At 34.3% G+C, this 25,556-nt stretch overlaps 1 protein-coding gene across 4 annotated transcripts in view; it reads right to left on the reverse strand.

Annotated features, from left to right (window-relative positions):
* TMEM135 (transmembrane protein 135) overlaps positions 1–25,556 on the reverse strand; it is a 232,122-nt gene that overhangs the window by 185,836 nt on the left and 20,730 nt on the right. For all 4 annotated transcript variants that reach the window (XM_058545449.1, XM_058545447.1, XM_058545446.1 and 1 more), the window contains one exon: positions 12,696–12,729. In XM_058545449.1, coding sequence (XP_058401432.1) covers positions 12,696–12,729 — 34 coding nt within the window. The remainder of the gene's footprint in view (positions 1–12,695; positions 12,730–25,556) is intronic.

A 25,556-nucleotide genomic window follows, 5' to 3' on the forward strand; every position in this document is an offset into this window, starting at 1 on the left:
CTGCTTTTTTTGCTGAGGAAGATTGGCCCTGAGCTAACATCCGTGCCCATCTTCCTCTACTTTATATGAGACGCCGCCACAGCATGGCTTGATGTGCAGTGCGTCGGTATACGCCCGGGATCCAAATCCACGAACCGGGCCGCCGAAGCGGAGCACGTGCACTTAACCGCTTGCGCCACCAGGCCAGCCCCACAATGTCTGTATTTTTAAAATGCATGCCACTTTTTTATTCATCCTTAATTAGTTACCCATTTATCATAATATATATATCTTAAAAAGCAGTCAAAAATAGAGCTCTATGAACAATCAAATATTTCTTTAAATTACTCATCTTTTCCTTCTTATTAGAATGATTCATTATCACAATAAAGAAATGCTAGGTTTAATGGCTTCTTATTCCTCTTGGACCATATTAATTAATCTTCATAATAATCACAACAATGATATATTAATTATTCCATTTGACAGACGAAGAAACTGAGACAAAAGCTACTAAATGGTAAGCCAGGATTCAAATTGATAAGTGCCAGTCGCACTCACCCAGTCATGAGAATCAAGAATATCTCCAGACATTGCGAATATCCCCTGGAGTACAAAATCACTCCTCCTGATTGAAAACCGTTGATCTAGTTTTATGAGAGTTTTAATGAGAAATGGATGTTGAATTTTGTCAAAAGTTTATACTGACTTTATTGAGATGATTATGTTTTTTTAAGTCCGCTAATATGATGAATTACATTAATTGATTTCTGAATGTTGAACCAAACTTGAATTCATGGGCTAAATCTTACTTCGTCATGATATATTATTCTTTTAATATTGGATTTGATTTGCTAAAATTTCATTAAGAATATTTTACCTATAGTGATGTGGGATACTGTGTCTATAGTTTGCTTTTCTTGTAATGTCTTTGTCTCATTTTGATATCAAAATTATGCTGGCCTCATAGAATGAATTTGGAAGTAATTGCTTCTCTTCAACATTCTGATACAGTTTGAGTAGAACTGGTATTATTTCTTCTTTAAATATTTAGTAGAACGCACCAGTGAAGCTACCTAGGCCTGGAATTTTCTTTGGGAAAAGGTTTTTAACTACAAATCCAATTTCTTTAATAAATATAGGGCCATCGATAGCCCTATAGGCTATAGCCCTATCGATAGCCCTAGGCTATCTATTTCTTCTTGAGTGAATTTTGGTGGTTTGTATCTTTCAAGAAATGTAACCATTTCATCTAAGTTGCCAAATATCTGAACATAAACTTATTCAAAATATCAAGTTATTATACTTTTAATACCTATATAATCTATATTGATGTGACCTCTCTCATTCCTGATATCGGTAATTTGTATCTTCTCTCTTTCTTCCCTGATCAGTCTGGCTAGAGGTTTATCAATTTTACTCATTTTCTCAAAGAACTAGCTTTGGGTATATTGATTTTTTTCTTTGGTTTTTATTTTTTTTCACTTATTTCCACTCTAATATTTATTATTTCCTTACTTCAGTTTGCTTTGGCTGTAACTGCTTTTCTTCTCCTAGTTTCTTAAGGTGGAAAGTGAAGTCACTGATTTGAGACCTTTTCTTCTTTTTCTAAACAGGCATTTAGTACTATAAATATCCCTCTAAGTATGCAGTAAATATATCCCACAAATTTTATTATATTGTGTTTGCCTTTTCATTCAGTTCAACTAGTACTTCCTAGTTTCTCTTTTGATATCTTCTGAAGTACGTTAGTTTCCAAATATTTGGGGATTTTCCAGATATCTTTCGGTTACCCGTTTCTAATGTAATTCCATCGTGGACAAACAATAAGCTGTATGACTTAAAGCGTTTGAGACTTGTTTTGGAGCCCAGAATATGGTCCATCTTAACAGCACTTGAAAATAATGTGCATTCTGCTGTTGTTGTGAAGAGTACTCTATGAATGTCAAGTTAGCTAATGGTGCTATTCAAGGCTTTTGTATCTTTAATGATTTTCTTTTTATATTCTCTATCAATTATTGAAAAAAGGATGTTGTAATCTCCAAGTGTAATTGTGTATTTCTCATAGCAGTTGCATCAGTTTTTGCTTTATTTATTTTGAAGCTCTGTTATTAAGTGAACAAACATTTAGGAACTACTATGTCCTCTTAAGTCACTTACCCCTTTACTGTTATGAAATGAGCCTCTTTTTCTCTAGTAATATGCTTTGCTCTGAAATCTACTATGTCAATGTTAACACAGCCACTCCAGCTTACTTCTGATTAAAGTGAGCATGATATATCTTTTTTCAAACCTTTTGCTTTTAATCTGCTTTAGTTTACTTTTAATTTATTTGACCCTTTACTTTTAAAGTGGCTTCTTGTAGGTTACATATTTATAATATGTATAATATATTTATAATATGAAACCTACAAGAAATACATTTATATTACACAAATACTATATTTATATATAGTAAATATATATACTATATTTATATATACTATAAATACATTTATAATATACATCTTAAAATTATCACAGTCTACCTTCAAGTGACATACAGTATCACATACAGTATCAAAATCTTACATTACACTTCCATCTCTTCCCTCTTGAATTTTGTATTATTGTTGTTATACACTTTACTTTTACCATATGTTATAATCCTCACAAACTATCACTGCTATTATTTTTGCAGTCAATTATACTTTTAAAGGGATATAAGAAAAGTATCTTTTATATTTACCCATGTAGTTACCATTTCCACTGTTCATCATTTCATTGTGTAAACCTAGATTTCCAACTGCTATCATTTTCCTGAAAACTTTCTGACAAACTTTAACGTTTCCTCTAGTACAGGTCTGCTGTTGATGAATTCTTTCAGCTTTTGTATGTCTGAAAAAGTCTTTATTTCACCTGATTTTAAAAATATTCGCTGGGTATACAATTCTAGGTTGACAATTCTTCTTCAGTACTTTAAAAGTGTTGCTTAACTGTCTTCTGGTTTGTATTATTCCCAGTAAGGAATTTGCTGTCAACATAATCTTTGTTCCTCTGTATAACATGTTTCTCTTTTCTCTGGTTGCTTTTAATATTTTTCTCTTTATCACTGTTTTACGTGACTATGATACGATTAGTTTCCTTCATGTTCCTTATGCTTGAGGTTCACTAAGCTTCTTGGATACAAAAGTTTAGTGTTTGCATCAAGTTTGGGACATTTTCAGCCATTATTTCTCCAAATACTTTTTCTGACCCTCCTTCTCCCTCTCTTTTAAAGACTCCAATTGTATGCACATTGGGTCATTTCAAGTTGTCCTATTAGATCACTAATATTCTGTTCGTATTTTTTATTTTCTCTCAGTGTTTCATTTTGGATAGTTTCTATTGCTACGCCTTCAGGTTCACTAATCTTTTCTTCTGCAAGGTCTGATATGCCAGTAATCCTGTCCTGTGTATTTTTCATCTCAGACATTATAGCTTTCATCTCCAGAAGTTTAATTTGGGTCTTTTTTCATATCTTCCATATCTCTGCTTAACATGTTCAATATTTACCCCAGCTTCTTGAGTATAAAGAATACAGTAATAATTACTGTTTTGATGTCCTTGTCTACTAATTCTACCATAGGTATCATTTCTAAGTTGGTTTCAAATGATTGATTTTTCTCATCTATGGGTCATATTTTCCTGATTGTTTTCATGCCTGGTAATTTTTTATTATATGCCAAACATTGTGAATTTTACCTTGCTGAGTGCTATATATTTTTGTATTTGGAAACATTTACATTCTTTTGTGTCTTGCTTTTTTTTTTTTTTCACTTGAGGCCAGAGCAGTGTTTAATCTAGGGCTAATTTTGCCCCACACTGAGGTAAAAATCCTTCTAAGTACTCTTCCCAATGCCCTATGAATTATGAAATTTTCTATTCTCAGTGGTGAAAACAGCTATTCCTAGACCTGCATGAGCTCATAAGATTTTTCCCTCTAATGGGTTTGACTAGTTCTTTCCCCAGCCTCAGGCAGATTCCTCACATACATGCACTGATCAGAATTCAGCTGACTACTTGTTGGGACCCTCTGCATATCTCTGGAGCTCTCTAACTCTCTCCTGACCTACCTGTACACTCTAGCCACCTTGTCTCCTTAGACTCCTAGCTGTCTCACCAACTCTGGGATACAACCAGGCTCTGCCTCAGTTCTAAATCCCTGCTCTATGGCCTAGAAATGTTCTCCAGGTAGTCAGCCAAAGCAATCACAGGGCTCATCTCACTAGTTTCCTATCTTCCAGGCATCACTGTCCTTCATTGCTTAACGTCCAATGCCTTGGAAGCTTGTTTCATTTATTTTGTCCGGTTTTTTGTTATTTCAGGCAGAAGGGTAAATCTGTCCTCCATCACTCCAATTTGGCCTGAATCAGAAGTCATCTTTTATTTTAAACATAGTAAACACACTCGTTTTATAACATTTTCAGATAATTCAAATACATGTAGTCTCTGCAGGTCTGTTTCTGCTGTTTATTGTTTCTGCCAGATTTTGATCTTGGTGCCTTGTTTCCTTGTGTGCTTGACTATTTCTGAGTACCATATAAAAAGTATATGTGAAGCAAGACTTGTGCTTCCAGGAAGATCAAGTATCATATTTTCCCTATTCCTCCCACGAATTACAACTAAAAACACTGGATAGTATATATAAAACAAACATTAAAAGACAGAAAGGTGGGGGGGGGAAGGCAGACCATCTAGAGATCTTGAGATCCAGAAAATGACATGGTGGTGAGTACTTAGGTTTTCTTTTTGTCTTACACATCCCAGTCTTGAAGCTGAAGAAGACTGCAAACCAGAAATGCTCACAGGCACAGACAAAAACCTGCTCTGTCTTGCTAAAGGACCAGGAAAAGGGCAGCCTAGCAAAACAGCAACTTTTAGACCACAGCCACTCTACTCTAGTCAAACACACAGGAAAAAAACATCCAACCTCCACCAACAACGACCGGGTGGAGAGCCCAGATTTCTACCCTCATGAGGCTGTAACAAGGCACCCTAACATCCCCAATGGAGAGGAGTCAGAGAAGACCAAGCAGAAAGCTGAGGCTTTCATCCCCAACAGCTGATAACTAGGCCTCTGCTCTCCTACCCCGCCACCAGGGGTGTCAGTATAGACTACTCCCACCCAGCAATAAAGAGGAGCCACGCCACCCTTCAGGTGTCAATGAAAGCCAAATGCTTATTATGTGGGTTGTTTTTATATTTTGCATTTTCCTTTCTTATATACTACTTTCCTTTGTCTCTTTTATTTATATTCCTTTGTAATTCTACTTCTTCAAAACTGCCTCTTTTATTTATTTATTTTTAATGATTTTCCTTTACATTTGTCACTTTTTTGTGTGTGTGTGTGAGGAAGACCAGCCCTAAACTAACATCCAATGCCAATCCTCCTCTTTTTTGCTGAGGAAGACTGGCCTTGGGCTAACATCCATGTCCATCTTCCTCTAGTTTATATGGGACGCCGCCACAGCATGGCTTAATAAGCAGAGTGTCGGTGCGCGCCCAGGATCCGAACCAGCGAACCCCAGGCCACCGCAGCGGAGCGCACGCACTTAACCACTTGCGCCACTGGGCTGGCCCCTCAATTTTTTAATATACATTTCATATTATCTTTACAAAGCATATAGAAAACAAAGCTGTATAAAGACTAGTTATGATAATAACCCATGCCCAAAGAGACATTACATCTTTTGGTCTAACTGACCCTGTAGCAGTCCTTCAGCCATTTATAGCAATGTCCCTACTAGTTTCAAAGTTCAACCTCTAACCTTAAAATACCTAGGATGAATAACCAAATCATTCAAACAGAAACACAGGACAAAGAAGCACAAGACAAAACTCCCTACTAATGTAACAATAAATCTACCTCCAAATGAACTACTAGAATAATGATATTTTCTCACATTCCAAGCCACTCATTCTGTCCTTTTATCAGAAAATACATGATCTAAAAATCCGTCTTCTTAGCTTTTATCCATCTACACCTAGAGAAATTCACAAAACAGTCATGTACAAAGATGTTCATCACCACATTGTGATGCTGAGAAGTTGGAAGCAATCTGGATGCCCATTGCTGGAAGGATGAACAAGTAAAATATAGTGGATGAAATATTCTAAAATTAGATAGTGGTGACAGTCACACAACTTTGTGAACATACTAAAAACCACTGGATTGTAAACTTTTAAAGGAGTAAATTTTATAGTAGGTGATCTATATCTCAATAATGGTATTATAAAGCACATGTAGGGGATGGATATTTTGGCACACTATGCAGCAGTCAGAAGCAATGCATTGGAAGTATATAAGGCAATACACATACATCTTGAAAACACAGTGTCAAGTTCAAAGTAAATACAATATGGATATATCTTGAAAACACAGTATTAAATTATCCAATAAAAGAAAACAAGAGGGAGTCTCTAATAATTCCCCTTTTCATACTCACAAGCTTGGCTGTAGTATCCAGGAAAATATCCCTCTATGTCTGTCTTTGTGATCAGGTGAGCCACGGCAACTTCAAGGAACCTATTCTCCTTAGACAGCAAAGTATCTCACTTGCTACAAAACGAAGATAAGAGCTCAACATTGCCTAATACTATATTGGGTACCAGAAACACATTCCTCAATGTGATTGAAAGAATCAGAGTAAGAACAGAGAGAGGAATATCATCCCTAATTCTGGTACTTCTAAGAAAGCTTCCAACAAAGGAATCTACTAGTTCAGGAACTCAGTTGAGGCAGATCCACTTACTCCTTTGTTTACCTTCCGGTGGGAAAACAAGGTCATTTGGTTGGCTTAATGGAGTTGGGTCTTGGGGCTAATGGAAGGGAGGTTGGGGAGGGAGAAGAAGAATAGGTATTATGTTCACCAACTTAGAAGAGAAGGATCATTCTCTCTCATCCTTACCATTTTGGGAGTATTTGCTCCCCATCTACATTCATTCAATAATTATTTATTGAGCATATATTATATGCTAAGCACTGTTTGTAGGTACTAGGGATATGACAGTGAATAAGCAAGAGTCTTTGCCTTTAAGCAGCTTATACACCGTGAGGGAGAAAAAACAATTTAACAAGCAAATAAGAAAATTTCAGTACTTATAAGTGCCATGAAAAATATAAGATTAAGAGGTAGAGAGTAGAGAGGGAAGGGGAAGCTGCTGTAACTCCAATAAAGAAGGGCTCTCTTTGGAGGTGACAATGAATTGAGAACTGTATAAGGAGAAGATGCTAGCCAAGAAAAATCTAGGGAAAGATTTCCAAGCAAAAAGAAAACCAAGTGCTAAGGCTGGAAAGGAAGAAGAGGCTTTCAAGTGTTCAACAGACAGAAAGAAGGCCAGTGTAAAGAATGAGAAGAAAGAGTAGATGAAGTCAGAGAGGTAGCAGCTATCATACAGAGCCTTGTGAAGCATTTGAATTTTATTTGGAGTGCAGCAGGAAGGGAAAGTTTTCTGAGTTTTAAGCAGAACATTGACACGCTCTCATTTGTATTTCCAATGACTCTGACTGCTATGTGGAAGACAGACTATGGGAAGACAAGAGTGGGAAAATGTAAACCAGTTAGGTTATTAAGACAGCTCAGGCAAGAGATGGTTACAGGGCTCAGATTACGGTTACAACTGTGGAGGTGGTGAGTCACTGTAAGATGCAGAATCTATTTTAGAAGTAGAATAAGATTTCCTGATGGACTGGACTAGGAGTATAAGGAGAATAGTTAAAACGCCTAAGTTTCTGGCCTAAGCAACTAGATGGATAGTTGATGTTATCTGCTGCAAATGGAAGGCTTACGGGAGCAAATTTGAAAGAGGGTGTTCATAATTGTTTTTTGAATTTAACACTTTCAGTTTATTTCTTTCAGGTTTATCTGTCAAATTTCTTCAACTAGTTTACAATCCATTTTGTATTTCTTTTGTATCCTCGTGTGCCTAGCACAGCACTGATATATAATAAATACCTGCTGAATCTAATTAAATTGAAGTGGCCTTACAAGAAGACATGAACATTTTCAAATCTTATGTTTGAAAAATCAAATACAGATGTTTCAAATAAAGACATTGCATGTTTAAAATTAAAAAACAAACGCTACAGACAAGCCTACTAGATGTATGTTTACAATTTTAAAATGCATGCATTGTTGAATGCTTGGTGGCATAAATGAAACTGCAGAGAAGTTTTCAAAAGGACTTACATAGAAAGATTTTTAAATGTTATAAATAAGAATTAAACTAAACATAAATGAACTACACTTGACATTACACTTTAAATAACTGTTGGCAGCATATAATGAATTTTAAAAGACTGGAATCCTCAGTCATTGTCACAACCAACATAATAAAGGGAAATCATGTGAACGCAAACTTTTGTGTTCTCTTTTTAAATCATACTGTGGCAGAGCTGAATCTCAGCAGCTGGTGTTCTTCTGGGTAATTGGTTCTGGCATATTAGCCCCAGGAAAATGTTTCTATCATTTTATAGCCATATCTTGGGCAGAAGCCAGAAAAAATATTTAATTCTTTATTTCATATCTTTTCTATATACTTTTTACACATTTTGCCCTTTAACAACCAATTCTCTATCAATTCTAAAAATCTAAAAAACTATAATATTTTAAAAATCGTACACTTTTCCTTCCAAAATATGCTAACTAACATATAACAAGGAAATAATAACATTTTCAGATGGGTATTAATTCAATTGCCTTAAGTTTGTAATTCTTAAAACTGCTAGTTAATCATTAAAGCTATAAACTACTGTTCTAATAACTAAGATTTACTGGAGCTTACTGACAGATATGAGTAATCAGAGTAACTATAAGGGAGCCCAAGGGAAGACCTTTTTATAATAACAAAAGCATTAACAGAGATGTCCCTTATGTAGAGTATTTAGGTCTTCACCTGCTCCCCACAACACTAACAGAAACACAACTAGCAAAATTTATATTCACAATTACATAGTACAAACGCTGTACTGTTTTCTGTTATGAGACAACTATCAATATGAAAAAACAGAAATGAGGTTTGCTTCCATTGGTTTACATATTTCTCTCCCCCAGTGAGGCATAAGGTCCTCAGAAGCAGGGACCATACTTTGTTTATTTTGGTAACTCCAATTTCACCTACCGTGTCTAACACAGTAGATGCTCAAAAAATGTTTCTTATCCCTTTTTTTCCCCCTAAACCTCGGCCCCAACTTGGCAATCCTTGGAAAGGCAAGAATTTTGTCCTATCGTCACCAATGGTCTCTAAGACGGCGCTGCCTCCAAGTCCTCTCCTTTCTTCAAGGTTCAAGTCCCATGTAATTTATAAAACCTTCTCTGATTGCCCCAGCCCAAAGCTAACTCCCTTTTCTAAAGTTTTAGACAGTACTGTCTAAATCATATATTTGACATGAATACACTCTCTTGGGCTATTAATTACCTATTCATTTTAACTCCAGATCTAGATATACCTTGTTCCTCAACAAATTAATTTCGAGGCCAGAATAATTGCTTATATTTGTATCCCAATACCCAGCAAAGTGCTTTGTACTCAATAAATGTTCACTGATAAAAAATAAAGACAAAGATGATAAAGATAATATGGAGCCAATTCTGCATACTCTTCTATCATATATTCATTCAAAGGCATGGTAATGCCTTTGAAATTTTCTTGTCAAAATAATTAAGGAATGGGTAATTGTAAAAGCTGAAACTAACAAAATGAAATTATTACTAACCAAATAGTTATTATTTAATTGTCTCCCAACATTTTGAGTGGGGCTGTGTACATATGTGTATGTATAAAACCAAGCCATTGCAATAAAGATATAATCAAGAAGTAAGTGAAAGGGTAGAAGTACACCCTCCAAATAATGATTATTTAATATCATGAGCAATAAAAACTACATGGCATAGTAACAAAACACGTCACAAAACAACGTGCCCCCAATTGTTTTAAAAAATGGGTATGTAACGTGTAATGTGAATGTGCATCTATGTTCATGTATTTATGTTTGTACACTGGAGGAGAAGGAAAGGAATAAAAAAAATAAACACTAAAATGTTAGTAATTACTTCATGATAAAATTACAGATGATTTTTACTTTTTCTTTATGCTTTTCCATGCAATCCAAATCAGAAACACATACTTAATACATAAATAATTTTTAAAAATAAAACCTCCCAACGTTTGGAAATTTTGTTGCTGATGCTATAAGCCAACAATTTCAAACTAGTCTGGTAAGCAATATAATCAAGTTATAGAACAAAGTTACTTCTTACGGCTAAATTCGGTCTCTCTGGAAATATTTAAATTCTTTTCTATTCTGCACCAACCACGCTCTTACTACAGTAATAGTTATATAGTAATAGTACAAATAAAAGGTTCTATTTAGATAAAGGAAAGATAAAACTTATTAGATTATCATTAGTATCCAGAATATATCATGTACAAATTCCCTTTCCTTTAAATATAGTCAAAATCTTTGTAAAGCCTTTGATCTCATTAAATTTTGAATTGCAGACCCTTTATAACTGGCTGACAAAGATAAAAGACCAATTCATATTTTGCATTTTCTGAAAAACTTTTCTAATACTGAAATTTATTAACCTGGACATAAAAAGTACAAATCTACTTAACAGACAAACGTTACCCTCCCCCCCAAAAAAGTTTTCCATTTAGAAAGAACTAGAAATTCAAAGGAATATTCTAGATTGGGAACACTATGGTAAACAACATGGTACAGCTAAACAACATGGTACAGCCACTCTGGAAAGCAGATGAACGGTTTCTTTAAACACTAAACACTCAACTACCATACAACCTGGCAATTGCATCCCTAGGCATTTATCCTAGAGAAATGAAAACTAATGTTCACACAAAAACCTGCACATAAATATTTACAAGAGCTCTATTTGTAACAGCCAAAAAACGAAACAAGTCAGATATCCTTCAATGGGTGAATGGTTAAACAAACTAGTATAACCATACCACGGAATACTACTCAGCAAGAAAAACGAATGAACTCATGATATGCGTAACAAATGGAATGAATCTCCAGAGAATTATGCTGAATGAAAACAGCTAATCACAAATATTATATATATACTATTTGATCCTATTTATATAACATTCTTGAAATGACTATAGAAATGACAGAATTATGAAAATAAAAAATAGATTAGTAGTTGCCAGAGGTTAAGGGGGTAGGGGGATAATTAAGGGTAAGAGGGAAGTGGATGTAGCTACAAAAGGGCAGCACGAGGGATCCTTGTGGTAAAGGACATGTTCTCTGTCTTGACTACAGGAAATATCAATGTAAATATCTTAATTTTGATACTACTATAGTTTTGAAAGATATTACTATTGGGGGAAACTGGGTAGAGAGTACATGAGATCTCCCCATTATTCCTTATAACTGTATATGAATCTGTGATTATTTCAAAACAGAGTTTAATCTAAAAAAAATACTGTATTTTAAGGGCATTCTCCGACATTGATTAGATCAACCAAAGTCAAAGATCTCTCCAGAAATTTACAATCTAAACCAGGAACACAAAAAAAGTTTGCAAAAGTTTACTTAGAATTTAAAGTTAAGTGTATAAATACACGCAGTATTTGAGTATTAAAGTATACACCATGCTGTAGTATAGAAAAGCATACGCATGGCTAAAAGAAAAAAAATACATTAAAACTCAAATTCCCTTCTAGTACGCTGGCGTAATATTTTTATGTTTTTTAAAAAATAAGAAAGGAGAGCAGCACCCAGAATACTCTGGTGCTGCTATTATGGTTCCCGCACCACCCTATAATTTACCTTTCAGTCATTTTCAAACATTATTATTTCTACTGTGACTTCTCCACTAGACAGCAAACTCCATACATACAAGGACCGTCTCTATCTTGCGTGATACAGCACAGTAACTGACACATGGGAAGTATAGAGCAAAAATTAAATATTTTATAACTGAACTGAGTTGCTAAATATAACTCTGAACTATATTCCCTTGTTACAGAATTCAAGAACCCATCCTTAGGTAAATAAATAATTATTTATCTTAGTTGAATTTTTCAATGTTGCCTATCAGTTCCATCAAACAACTTTTAATATAAATGTCTTTAAAATATACACTTAGTAATGAAAATTATATAACCTTGATTGTATATTTATTGTAAAGAATATCAGATTAGATAACATTAATTTCATTTCTATAAACTTAGAAATTTAGAAGCTAGCTAATTATATTATTAAATATACTCAGTGTTTGGAGATAGAACCGATGCTGTTCTGATGTCCAAGAAGAATGTACATCACAAAAGCTCACCCTTAAATCATTTTTCCCATAAGAAATGGCAACAGAAGTAGAGTATGAAATGAAATTAAAGACATATAGAGAGAGAGAAAGAGAGAGAGAGAGAGAGATCCTATCAAAGATGAAGATCTAGGCTTAAAGACAAGAGTCATGAAGGGCACAAGGCAGTGAATCACTTTCCTCTTGAAATAAGTGAAATTCAGACATACATGACAGGAACAAACCAGATGGCATCAAGGCTCTTTTAAACATTTAAGACTGTCCTTTAAAACAGAGACAGAAAATACTGTCAAATTTAAGTAGCTTTCCTTTCTTTTTTTTTTTTAAGGAAACTTGATTACAAAAAAATTAAAAGATAAAAAAGCACATGGAAAAATCTTCCAAGCACATAAAAGAATTACTTACCAAGTTGGCCATATAAATTGTGAGCAGCCCTCTCCTGCAAATAATTTTAAAAAGAGATAGAGTGAGATTAAGCATCAATTTGACTTAATCACTTTATCACTTTTCAGAAATATCTCAAAACAGTTATCAGGAGTTGAGAAAAGGGGGTAGATTATGCTCAACTAAGTTTTCAGTAACCTAATAGTTGGATCTAAATAGATTCTACGAGTCATTCTGTTTAGTGGTCATTAAACATTGTATTTAGTGGTCATTAATTAAAATTCTTTAAAATTACCATTGCCTAGTAATTGTTAATTAGACTTATTGTGGTGATCATTTCACAATGTATCCCAATATCGAATCATTATGTTGGACACCTGAAAGTAATATAATGTTACATGTCAATTATATCTCAATTAAAAAAATTACTATTGCCTTATCATTATTTATTAATAGGAAGAGTAGCACAATTTGCTATTGGTCTATGTTTATGCTAGAGAATTCCAAATTCTCTAATTCTCTATTCTCTAATGATGAATCCTAACAAGTTCATTTTGCCAAAAAAGTCAAGGCCAGAAGGATGCTAACTAACTGAAAATTTATTCAAAAAAAAAAATCAGGTCTTCTAGGGCCAGCCCGGTGGTGTAGCGGTTAAGTTCACGTGCTCCGTTTTGGCGGCCCAAGGTTTGCAGGTTCGGATCCCACGCGAGGACCGACATGCCACTTGTTAAGCCATGCTGTGGCAGCATCAAATATAAAGTAGAGGAAGATGGGCACAGATGTTAGCCCAGGGCCAACCTTCCTCAGCAAAAAGAGGAGGATTGGCATTGGATGTTAGCTCAGGGCTAATCTTCCTCACACACACACACACAAAAAACAATCAGGCCTTCTATTTGTTTCACACACAATGCTCATTAGATGTCATTACAAATCATACTAAATCACCTTGGTTTTAACTTCAATGCTAAGTGAAAAGTCAAGCACTAAGTGAGCTTTCTAATGCCAAAGGACAAACAAAAGTTCTATAAATGCTCACTTTACAGAAAAATTGTATGTTTACCAAACTTATTTAATGAGAATTCAGGTAGAAACTCAAAGATAAGGAGAATTCTATGCCCTTAATCACTTTATTTAACTTCTATTACATATGAGACCATGAATGAAGCACATCCTATTTTCTAGGTAAGAGATCTTTTTCCCCCCCCAAAGCCCCAGTAGATAGTTGTATGTCATAGCTGTACATCCTTCTAGTTGCTATATGTGGGACGCAGCCTCAGCATGGCCAGAGAAGCGGTGTGTCAGTGTGCACCCGGGATCCGAACCCAGGCCGCCAGCAGCGGAGCGCACGCACTTAACCACTAAGCCATGGGGCCGGCCCAAGAGATCTTTAATGTTTTAAGAGTTTAAGGGCAGAGTTCAAATAACAAACTCTGAAAATTATAAAAAGTTATTTGAGTTACAATTTGTAGTACTCAAAGAAAAAATACTTTGTATATAAAACAAGTATGAATATCAAATCACTTTCATTTAAATATCGTGCAGGTCTTGATATTAACACTGTCAATGAAATCTTCTTGATGTCAGATCCAGGCACACCTAGTCTTGATTGTTCATTATTTAAAATGGCTTCATAAAATTTTAATATTACTAAAGCCACACCGAGGCATGATGATTTAACTGAACAACAGGGAAGTGAAGTTAGGAAATCAGGGTTCCAGGTAACTTTAATTCTCTGGTACTCTGTAATTTTGTCCTTAAAAATGAGAGAACAAGACTAACTTGTATTTTATTTTGTATTGATATCTAATTTGTGTTTTAAATATAAGAACTATTTAAATAAAAAAACATATTTATCACCAATATACAAAACATAATTTTGGACCTACTCTGGTTGAAAGGGGAAGAGGTCTAGACACACCCACTGAGCCACACCCCCAGACAATGTTCCTCTTCAGAGAGTCCTAATGCACCTCAGCAGAACAACAGAATTCTATTGCTCCCCTAAAAAATAATTTAAAAATCACTGATAAGATGATCTGTAAAATCCCTTTAGTTCTTCTTTTCTATGATTTGTACATATTGAATTGAAATTGTTCTTACTAATCCTTACCAATCTTATCAGTTCCTACCAAGTTCTAAATCAAAGATATTCTAATACTACTCATTTTAAATAAATTATATACAGAAAAATTACGGTAACATCAACATCCAAGAGTCACACATACACAGAAAAGTTAAATCCTTCTCAAGAGATATCTATTCTTACCAAAAGCTGGTTACACAAGAAGAAAAAAATAATATTCTTAATTACAAAACCAAAACAAAAATATTTCTGTAATTTCAATGGTAGTGCCTGATAAGACATTTCATTATGAAGTGAAGTAATATATGATGCTATCTTTAAAAACATTTGTTCCACTAATCTAATTCTGTCTCTAATATTTACCTGTAATCCAGCTCCAGTTTTATCACTAGCTTCCATCTATCTGACAATATAATTGTTTATCTTTAACTTCCGGGCAAAGATTATCTTGTTTACTTCTACATTTTCACAAACCCGCAATAGTATCTGGCATCTAATAGGCACTAAACAAATGGTTGTGGAATTACTAAACAAGGTGTTACTAGGAACCCAGCCTTATAAAAAGGAACACATTACAGATATATATTATAGAAATATAATCACAAAAGACAGCCACCAGCAGAGGAGGGCCCATTAATGATACCAATTTGTTAGCAAGCAAAGATGTGACCAGATTATCTTACATTTGCATAAACGTCAACAATTTACAAGGTATAATCAATTTTTTGAAATCAGATTTTATCCTCTCAATAGTCCTATGAAGTATAATGCAGATACTATTATCCTCACTCTACTGAAAATCAAGAATCAGAGAAGTTAAATGGTTTCCTTAAAAATATACAAGTAGCAAAAAGCCAAGTTGGAATTAGGAGTCAGTTCATCTGACTTCAGTTTTGTGTTCTTTCCAACGCACTGCTTCTACTGCAGAAAATCTTTACATTACGAAATTCTTTAAATTCTGCAATTCACTGATGTGTTTAATGTGGCGTCCTAACAGGCTTCTGCGCTTTGAGGATGAGTAAAGCCTTGACATACTCGCTACTGGGAAAAGCAGAGGATGTACTGTTATTAGATTGTGTCCTATTCTGGTCTCAAGATCCAATTTATCATTCTCAAATAATGAGGAAGATCACCTTCTTACCAGCTTTATCTGAATTCCAACCCAGAGCTAATAGCCTCAAGAAACAGAGGACAATTATCTGTAAATGGCATGATATGGTGGATTACATAGCCAGACTTTTTGGTAGGTTACCCTGGTGCAGTGTCTTCAACCTCCGTTCCAATGTCAATTTGGTAGGTGTAGAATATCAGAATAGTGATTTATTTTATCACTTCTCCAGAAATGTTCAGTATCACGAGAAACTGGTAAGTTAATTAAATGCCATTTTATTATTTAACACTTGACTATATCTAGCCTAAGTCTGAAGACAAACAGGTCACTCCCTTCCTAGTGAGGAAATTCTCTCTGGAAACGAAGTTACATATTAAAATACCACTACAACAGTGATGGGAAGGGGGAGGTGCCAGATAGAACTAAAGGTGGCCTAGGCCTAAAGAGGAAGGGCTGGGGCCAAGAAGGACCATAACTTTTTTCATTCACAGGAGATTCCGATACACAAACACTCCCTTTCTGCTGAGAATCACTAGATTTAGCAGACTGGTGAAGCTCAGCGACTAAGCAATCTAAAGTTAGTCAAGTATTTCTTTAAACCACAGATAAGCTTCTTTATTTTTGATGGGGGAAAAGGGTGAATCTCTTAAACTTATATGCAAAATTTCAGTGGGTGTGCACATCAAGGGGTACTACCTAAAAAAAGTATTAAGAACCACTGCTGTAAGAACTAACTCTGTAATCAGAGTATCATTATCTCTATGGGAAAAATATTAAAATAATTAAATTTTCTTAACATCTTAGTAGATTAAAAGGTATCCTCACATTGTCCTGAAATTCCAAGTATTATTAACTTCTAACAATATCACCATGTCTAATTAGATGAGCAATAATGTTTTTTTCCTGGAAACTTTAATGTATATATTCTTCAGCTAACCTTCTCAAACTTTTGAATGACACTACATATAACACCTTTCATAACTAAGGTCACTAGGGAATATAGTAGGAATGGTGTAATTTCTAAATTCTTAGTATTTCTATATTCTATATACTATACATATAAAAATATTTATGTGTAATACAAGTGAAAGTTCCTAACCACTGTAATGCTTTAAGAGATGCTATTTAATCATCTCAGAAAGTCTTTCAAGATATAATAGATTTTCATCTATTAGAATGTTTTAGAACAGTATAAAAATACTTCCTTAAGATATAGGAATGGATAAGATAAACTTCCAGTTTAGAGCAAGAGTCTATGATCATATTCTATTATATATAGTGGATAATACAGAGTAAACTTTTCAGAAGACTGCAAGGTAATTTAATTTTCTTCCTGTGAAGATAACATGACACTGAAGCTTACAAGATGCCGAGAGTTTATAGACCAAATTCATGATATTCTTTTATTTACATACTACATAGTTATATAGTTCGTTCATTTTGGTCATATATGCTTAGGAGTTTCATAACCACAACAGAGTAATTTAACAACTCAACCCATGAGTATACTTAGAATAAATAGGCAATTTTTGATATTTTAATCCACACTCATGTTGAGCACCCTGCAGTTTTAATTTATCTAAACTAATACTAAATATCAAAGCAGATTCCACAGCAATTCTACAAAACAAAATCCATCAGAACAACTTCTTTCTGAACCACAAACAAAGCACTTCCTAGAAAAAGAAAGAGAAGACTAGTTCTTAACAGCCCACCTAGGGATAAACTAGATGTTACCAATGCTTCATGCTGAGTTACTATGATCACAGTTCCTTGTGGCACAAATTTTTTAAGCAACCCTGGAAACAACTTCAAAGCTTTCTCAGAACCCCACAGTGATGTGATTAAGATTTAAGTAAACTGCCCTCTTATAAGGTGTCAGGAACTAGCTGGCTAAGCATGCTTAATTCTGTAAAGGGAAGGAAAGAGACTGGGAAGGACGGATGGATGGATGGATGGATGGATGGATGGATGGATGGATGGGTGGATGGATGGATAAATGGATGGATAAATGGATGGATGGGTTGGAGAAAGAGAGAAAAAAATAGGGAGGAAAGAAAGTTAAACTAATGTAGATGAAGACATATTTATGAATATAGACAGATCTTCACTTACATATCTATCTATCTATCTATATCCATCATATACATGTGCCTGTGTATAACCATATTGTATGTTCTTACCTCATTAAATGCTTTTTGAAAACCTGATTATAAATTGAGTACAAAATATATAATCTCAGAGTAAAGATTTCACTATTAAATAAAGCTTTAGAGATTTAAAAATTAGGACTACTATTATTTGCTAACTTGACAAAAACTGCTAAGCATCCACATTCTGTTTATTCCAGTCTTTCTAATATATTACTGATATTTATTTTTAAAAGGATGAACTGTATACATATTTCAACTGACAACTGACTCCTTAAGTCTTGCTGTTTCCCAAATTCTAACCTCAGACCTCTTCTTATTCTGGGCTTTCACACTCTAATCTTATCCCATAGCTTCAATGACCACCTATAAGAGGGAAACTTCCAATTTTATTTTTATAACTACCATGCTTCTCTAGAATCTAGACTCACATTTCAAGCTGCCTACTGGCTATCTCCACCAACATTATATTGATTTTCTTTACGAATTAAAGGCATAATTATAAATTCCTTTTCCTTGAAGTAAAAACTATGATATTAATATGCTTCATTTGGGGCACTAGATGTAATAATTTTAAAATATACATAACTTCAACCTTTGTAAATTACTTATTATTTACTAAAGGATCTTGATATTTAATGAAACCTTAATAAAAATTTGTGATAAGTAAAAAATACTTTTTCAAAGCACTAAGTTAACTTTTACACAACTCCAGACAAACATCGACCAGACTTGCTTAAAATATGACACACTATAAAGCAACTTGCAAAGAGATAAAGCTAAAGATTTGCCTTTCTATATTTTAAGGTTAACTCCAAAAAATTTTTAAAAACCTGCTTTTTAAAAACATAAGTTAATGGCTTCTGAACAAGAAAAAAAACTACAATTTAAAGTTTTTAATTAGACCCTAAACCAAGATTTGTAGTTGATATACATATACATAAACAATTCTCAACAAAAACAACTAAAGAGCTATTTCTGGGTATTAACTGCATCACCTAATAAATAACAAAACTAAATTAACACATATCACAAAGAGTTCAACTACATAACAATCACATCAAGGTAAGGATCAATTTTTCTTCAGTCACCATATAATAATACTTATAAAGAAGCTACACTCAAAATTTTGATTAGGTCTTTAAAACAGTAAAACCACTCCAATTAATATCTAAAACAGGCATAATCTATAAAACCTACAGATTTTCTGTGAATACCTAGTGTCTATGAATAAAACACTAGTGCAATAACTCATTAAAAGGAAATAAAAAGCAGAAAGCTTTAAAAAATTCACTATCAAAAGTAAAAACAGAATACTAAATACTAAATACTAAAAACTAGTGAACCAAAATCCAAGTTATCATCTCACTTCCAGAAAACCTCTTTATGCCTTAAGTTATAGCTTTTAATATCAATAACACAATTTTACTTTGGTGTTATTGTATTTAAACAAATGTTGGTCTTCAAAGAAAACTTTGATCTTTTTTAACTAAAATTGTAAAAATAAGACCTAGACTAATACATCAACAGAAAAGAATTAAGAGCTCAACAACAAACACACACATATACATGAAAAATTGGTATATGACAAGGGGCATTACAAATCAGTAAAGAATGAACTATTGAACTCCTGGTGCCAGAGTAACTGACTATTCATCAGCCAAAAAATAAAAGGAAAGGGGGGAAGAAAAAAGATCCTATGGTAAGCAGCCTCTAAGATGGACCTAAACATATTTCTACATTTTGCAAGGTGATAAAATACTAACACTAAGAGGCTATATAAAGTTAAAGATATATACTGTAGTCAGTAGAGCAAGCACTAAAAAAAGAAAAGCGAAAAAATACATAAAAATGGAATTCTAAAAAAAAATTCTTCTTTCAGTTTCCAGTTCCCATGTAAGGAGCTTGGAAGTCATCACTCAGTCCTAACACCAAGGAAAAAGCTGAACAAACTGAAAACTCAACAACTTTTCTCAGATCCATAAAAGAAGTGAAGTTACACTGCAAACTGCTGCCCCCAAAATTGGGGAGATACAGGCAGATACAGAGAATCACAACTTACCAGAGCAGAAACTCACAAGCTGAAACCTCCAAGAGCAAGAGAGCCAGGGTAGGAAAACCTGAACTGTAACCAATGAATAGCAGGAGGCTCAGGGTGGACAAGTCAGAGAGTTAAAAATTTCAAGGCTACCCAGTCATAAGGGGGACCCCCACTTTTGTGGTTTTATCTCCAGGAGCTGGGCTAAGTTCTCAAGTACATATCAGAGAAAAATCCTCTTGTGCTTCCAAGCAAGGTGAGAAGAAAAGGAACCATTCTGAAATAATCCAGAGCACTCTTCCTAACAAGGCTTGCCCTTAAGAGAAACTAGTTAACCAGAGCCCAACCTGCTGGTGTATTATGAGAGCCTAACCGAGCTGGGGAAGGGAAATACCCAACTCTAGCCGAAATACCCAACTCCAGCACACTCTAGCCATCCTGCACCACCAAAGGGGAGGGGAAACACTGAGAAACACTGGTCAAGTTCACAGTCTAGAGACATAAGGTCACTGAGAGACAGAGACCTAATCTAAGGACTATAGAACACTTCCCCTCCCCCCACACCTCATCACCATATTACTAAAGACCTATTTACAGCAGTTCCTTTTAGCAGGACATCATGTCCAGCTATCTAGAAAAAATTACAAGGCATACCAAAAGGCAAAAAACACTACTTGAAGAGACAGAACAAGCCTCAGAACCAGACATGGCAGGGATGTTGTAATTATCAGACCAGAAATTTAAAACAACAATGATTACCATGCTAAGAGTTCTAATGGATAAAGTAGACAGCATGTAAGCACAGATGAGCAATGTAAGCAGAGAGATAGAAATCCTAAGGAAGAACCATAAAGAAAAGAAACTGTAACAGAAATGAAGAATGCCTTTGATGGGATTATTTAGTAGACTGAATACAGCTGAGGAAAGAATCTGACCTACAGGATATATCAGTAGAATCCTTGAAAACTGAAAAGCAAAGAGAGCAAAGCCTGAAAAAAAACAGAATAGAATATCCAAGGACTGTGGGACAACTACAAAAGGTTTAACATATGCATAATGAGAACAGCACAAAAAGAAGGAAAAAAGAAAGGAATAGAGGAAATATTTCAAACAATAATGACTGAGAATTTTCCCACATTAATGTCAGACACCAAACCACAGATCCAGGAAGCTCAGAGAACACCAAGCAGGATAAATGCCAAAAAAAAAAACTATACTTAGGCATATCATGTTCAAACTTCAGAAAATGAAACATTAAGAAAAATCATGAAAGAAGACAAAAAAAAAAACATAACCTTACCTGGAGAGGAACAAAGATAAGAATTACATCAAACTTCTCAGAACCCATGCAACAAGAGAGTGAAGTGAAATATTTAAAGGGTTAAGAGAAAAAAACACCAACCTAGAATTCTGTACCCTGTGAAATTATCCTTCAAAAGTTAAGGACAAATAAAGACTTCATTGGACAAAAATTGAGAGAATTTGTTGACAGTAGACCTGCTCTGCAAGAAATATTAAATGCTAAATGTTCTCTAGAGAGAAGGAAAATCATACAGGTCAGAAACTCATCTACATAAAGAAAGGTAGAGCAGCAAAGAAACAATAAGCAAAGGTAAAATAAAAAATTTTATGTTTCTTATTAATTGCTTTAACAGATCACAGTTTGTTCAAAATAATAACAGCAACAATATATTTGATTATGTATGCTTATGTATGTATCTATCTGTGCACGTGTATATATACATATATAAGTATATATATGTGTATACATATATGTAAGTATATATATATGCTTCTGTATTATATACACAAGTATATATAAGTGAAGTGAATGACAGCAATGATACAAGAGACAAGAGGAAGGAATTAGGATTATGTTGTTATTATAAGGTACTCTCAGTACCTATGAAGGAGTATAGCATAACTTGAAAGCAGACTTCGATTAGTTGTATGTATATTGAAAAATCTAGGTCACAGGCCGGCCCCGTGGCATAGCAGTTAAGTGTGCACGCTCCGCTGCTGGCAGCCCAGGTTTGGATCCCGGGCGCGCACCAATGCACCACTTGTCAGGCCATGCTGTGGCGCCGTCCCATATAAAGTGGGGAAGATGGGCACAGACGTTAGCCCAGGGCCAGTCTTCCTCAGCAAAAAGACGAGGATTGGCATGGATGTTAGCTCAGGGCTGATCTTCCTCAAAAAAAAAAAAAAAAAAACTCTAGGGCAATCACTAAAAGTAAAAAAAGAAGCATAAATGATATGCTAAGAAAGAAGAGAAACTGGAACCATATAAAATGTTCAATTTAAACCGCAAAAGGCAGAATAAGAGTTGAAGACAAAAACTGAAACAAAGAACAAGGGTAACAAAGAGAAAACAGTAATGAATATGGTAGATATTAATCCAACGAAATCAATAATCACTTTAATGTCAATGGTCTACATACACCAATTAAAAGGCAGAGGTGGGACAGAGTTGATCAAAAAACACAACCCAACTATATGTCATCTACAAGAAACCCAATTTAAATATAAAGACGTATACAGATTAAAATAAATAAGCATAAGAAAAAACACTCCACAACATATATCCATCAAGGTACTGCAAATTAAAACAACAATGAAATACCCACCACACACCTATTAGAATGGCCAAAATTCAGAACACTGGTAATGCTAAATGCTGGTGAGGATGTGAAGCAATAGAAACTCTCATTCATTGCTGGTGGGAATGCAAAATGGTACAGCCACTTTGGAAGACAGCTTGGTGGTTTCTTACAAAATATGATCCAACAATCACGCCCCTTGGTAATTTCCCAAAGAGGCTGAAAACTTATGTCCACACAAAAACGTGCACATGGATGTTTATAGCAGCTTTATTCATAACTGCCAAAACTTGGAAGCAACCAAGACATCCTTCAATAGGTAAATAGATAAACTGTGGTACATCCAAACAATGGAATACTATTCAGCACTAAAAAAGCAATGGCCTATCAAGCCATAAAAAGAAACTTAAAGGCATATTACTAAGTAAAAGAAGCCAATCTGAAGAGCCTACATACTATATGATTTCAACTATATGACATTATGGAAAAGGTAAAACTATGGAGACAGTAAAAAGATCAGTGGTTACCAGGGACTGGGGGGAAGGAGGAATGAATAGGCAAGCACAGAGGATTTTTAGGACAGTGAAATTATTCTGCATGATACTATAATGGTCGATACACATCATTATACATTTGTCCAAACTCATAAAATGTATAACATCAGGTGAACTCTAATGTAAATTATGGATTTGGGATGATAATGATGTGTCAATGTAGATTCATCAATTGTAATAAATGTACCACTCTTGGAGGATGTTGATAATCACGGAGGCTATGCATGTGTAGGGGCAGGGGATATATGACAAATTATTTTACCTTCCTCCTCAATTTTGCTTTGAATCTAAAACTGCTCCAAAAAAATAAAGTCTTTAAAAAAAGTAACACACAGTGTCATGTTCTACAAAAAATAAAAATTCAAATAATGGAAAAGCAAGCAGGAAAAGGAACAGAGAAAGAAAAAAAAAAACAGAAAACAAAACAGTAGACCTAATCTAACTATATCAATAAATACACCAAATATTAATGGACTAAAAAATCTGATCAAAAGGCAAAAATTAGCAGAATAGATTTTAAAAACCAAGACCCAACTATATACTATCTGCAAAGAATACACCTTAAATATAAAGACACAGGTGGTTGAAATTAATTGGAAAGAAAAATATATACTATGCAAAGCAGTAAGTAAGAGAAGGCTGGAATAGTAATATTAATATCAAATAAAACAGAATTCAGAACAAAGAGAATTATCTGGGCTATAGAGGAACATTTCGTATTGATAAAAGGTTCAATTAATCATGAAGAAATGGCAATCATAAATGTGTATATACCAATAAAATCTTCACAGAAACTGAAAACATTCAAGAGAGAAACAGACAAACCTAGAACCACAGTTGGAGATTTTAATACCTTTCTCTCAGCAAATGATAAAACCAGACAAAAAAATTAGTAACAACATAGATCAGCAGTTCTCCACAAAGGAGAACTACACTGTCCCATAGGGACATGTTTCCCACGAAACATCCGTTGTCTCAATTTGGTGGTGGGGAGGGGAAGAGAGTGCTAATGGTATGTATGAGTACAATGCACAGGACAGCCCTCCCCAAAATAAAGAATTACCTGGCCCAAAACATGTCAATAGTGCCAAGATTGGGAAACTAGGCAAAGGCAAGCAAAAAGAAAGAAAAGTAACTAAAAACCTCAAGCCAAAAGGCATTAAATGAAATGAAAAACATACTTTTTAATGCTAGAAATTCCACCTCAAAATGAAGATACAATCTGAAAAACATAATTTATAGCATAGATCTTATGGCTATCCATCAACCTTTGAACTCCAATAAAAGAAAATGCATCTTTTTTTCAAGTGTTCATAAAAGAGTCAAGAAAAATGGGCACAAATTAAGCCACAAAGAAAACTTGATTAAGTTTCATACAGAGCAAATACTACAAACAACATTCTCAAATAAGAATGCAATAAAAGTAGAAATTAATAACAAGGAGGCCCTTCCATCTTCTTAAGTTCTCTACTAAATAATTCTTATATCAAAGGGGAAATACAAAACTAAAATTGCAGAATTTCTAGAAAATGCTGATAATGAAAATAGTACATATCCAAATCTATGGGATATATAATTAAAGCAGTGATAAGAATATTTATAGCCTTAAACAGTTATATCAACAGAACTTAAAGAATAAAAATAAATAAGCATCAAACTAAAAAGCTTTTAAAAAGGAAAGCAAATTAGTCAAAAGAAAGTAGGAGAAAACAATAAAAACAAGAATTGAATTAGAAAACCAAAAAACAGAACTAATAACAAAGATGATTCATTAAAAAACAAAATCAACAAAATTAGCAGCTAACTTGATAAAAAAGGGAAATGGCACAATTATACAAAATAAATAAGTTGAGAAATAACCATTGAAAACAAAATTCAATCAAGTCATAACAGACTACTTTGTACAACTCTATGCAAATATAAAAATCTTTATAAAATGGATAATTTCTGGGAAATTGATAATTTTTAAGAGATGGATAACTTTCTAGCTGTTAGAGAAAGTTACTAAAACTCTTTCTCCATTGAGTGAGTTCCAAGTTTAAACAGACCAATTTCCATACAGGAAACTGATAACTTTTTCTAAGAACAACCATACCCAAAGAGTCACCATGCCCAGGAGGTTTCACAGAGGAACGACCACATACTCAAAGGCCAGAATATTCATTGCTACTAAATTATTCCAGAGCAAGAAAAAAGGAGGAAAACTTCTGCAATATTTTATCAAGTAAATATGACACTCAAACCTGCTAAAGAATAACACACACATACATACACAATGACACAAATAGTGATGTCATGAATGAATTGAGGTTCATTCCAGCAAAGCAAGAATTGTGGAAGGTTAGA

Source organism: Diceros bicornis, chromosome 7, assembly GCF_020826845.1.
Source record: "Diceros bicornis minor isolate mBicDic1 chromosome 7, mDicBic1.mat.cur, whole genome shotgun sequence".
NCBI classification, from domain to species: Eukaryota; Metazoa; Chordata; class Mammalia; order Perissodactyla; family Rhinocerotidae; genus Diceros; species Diceros bicornis.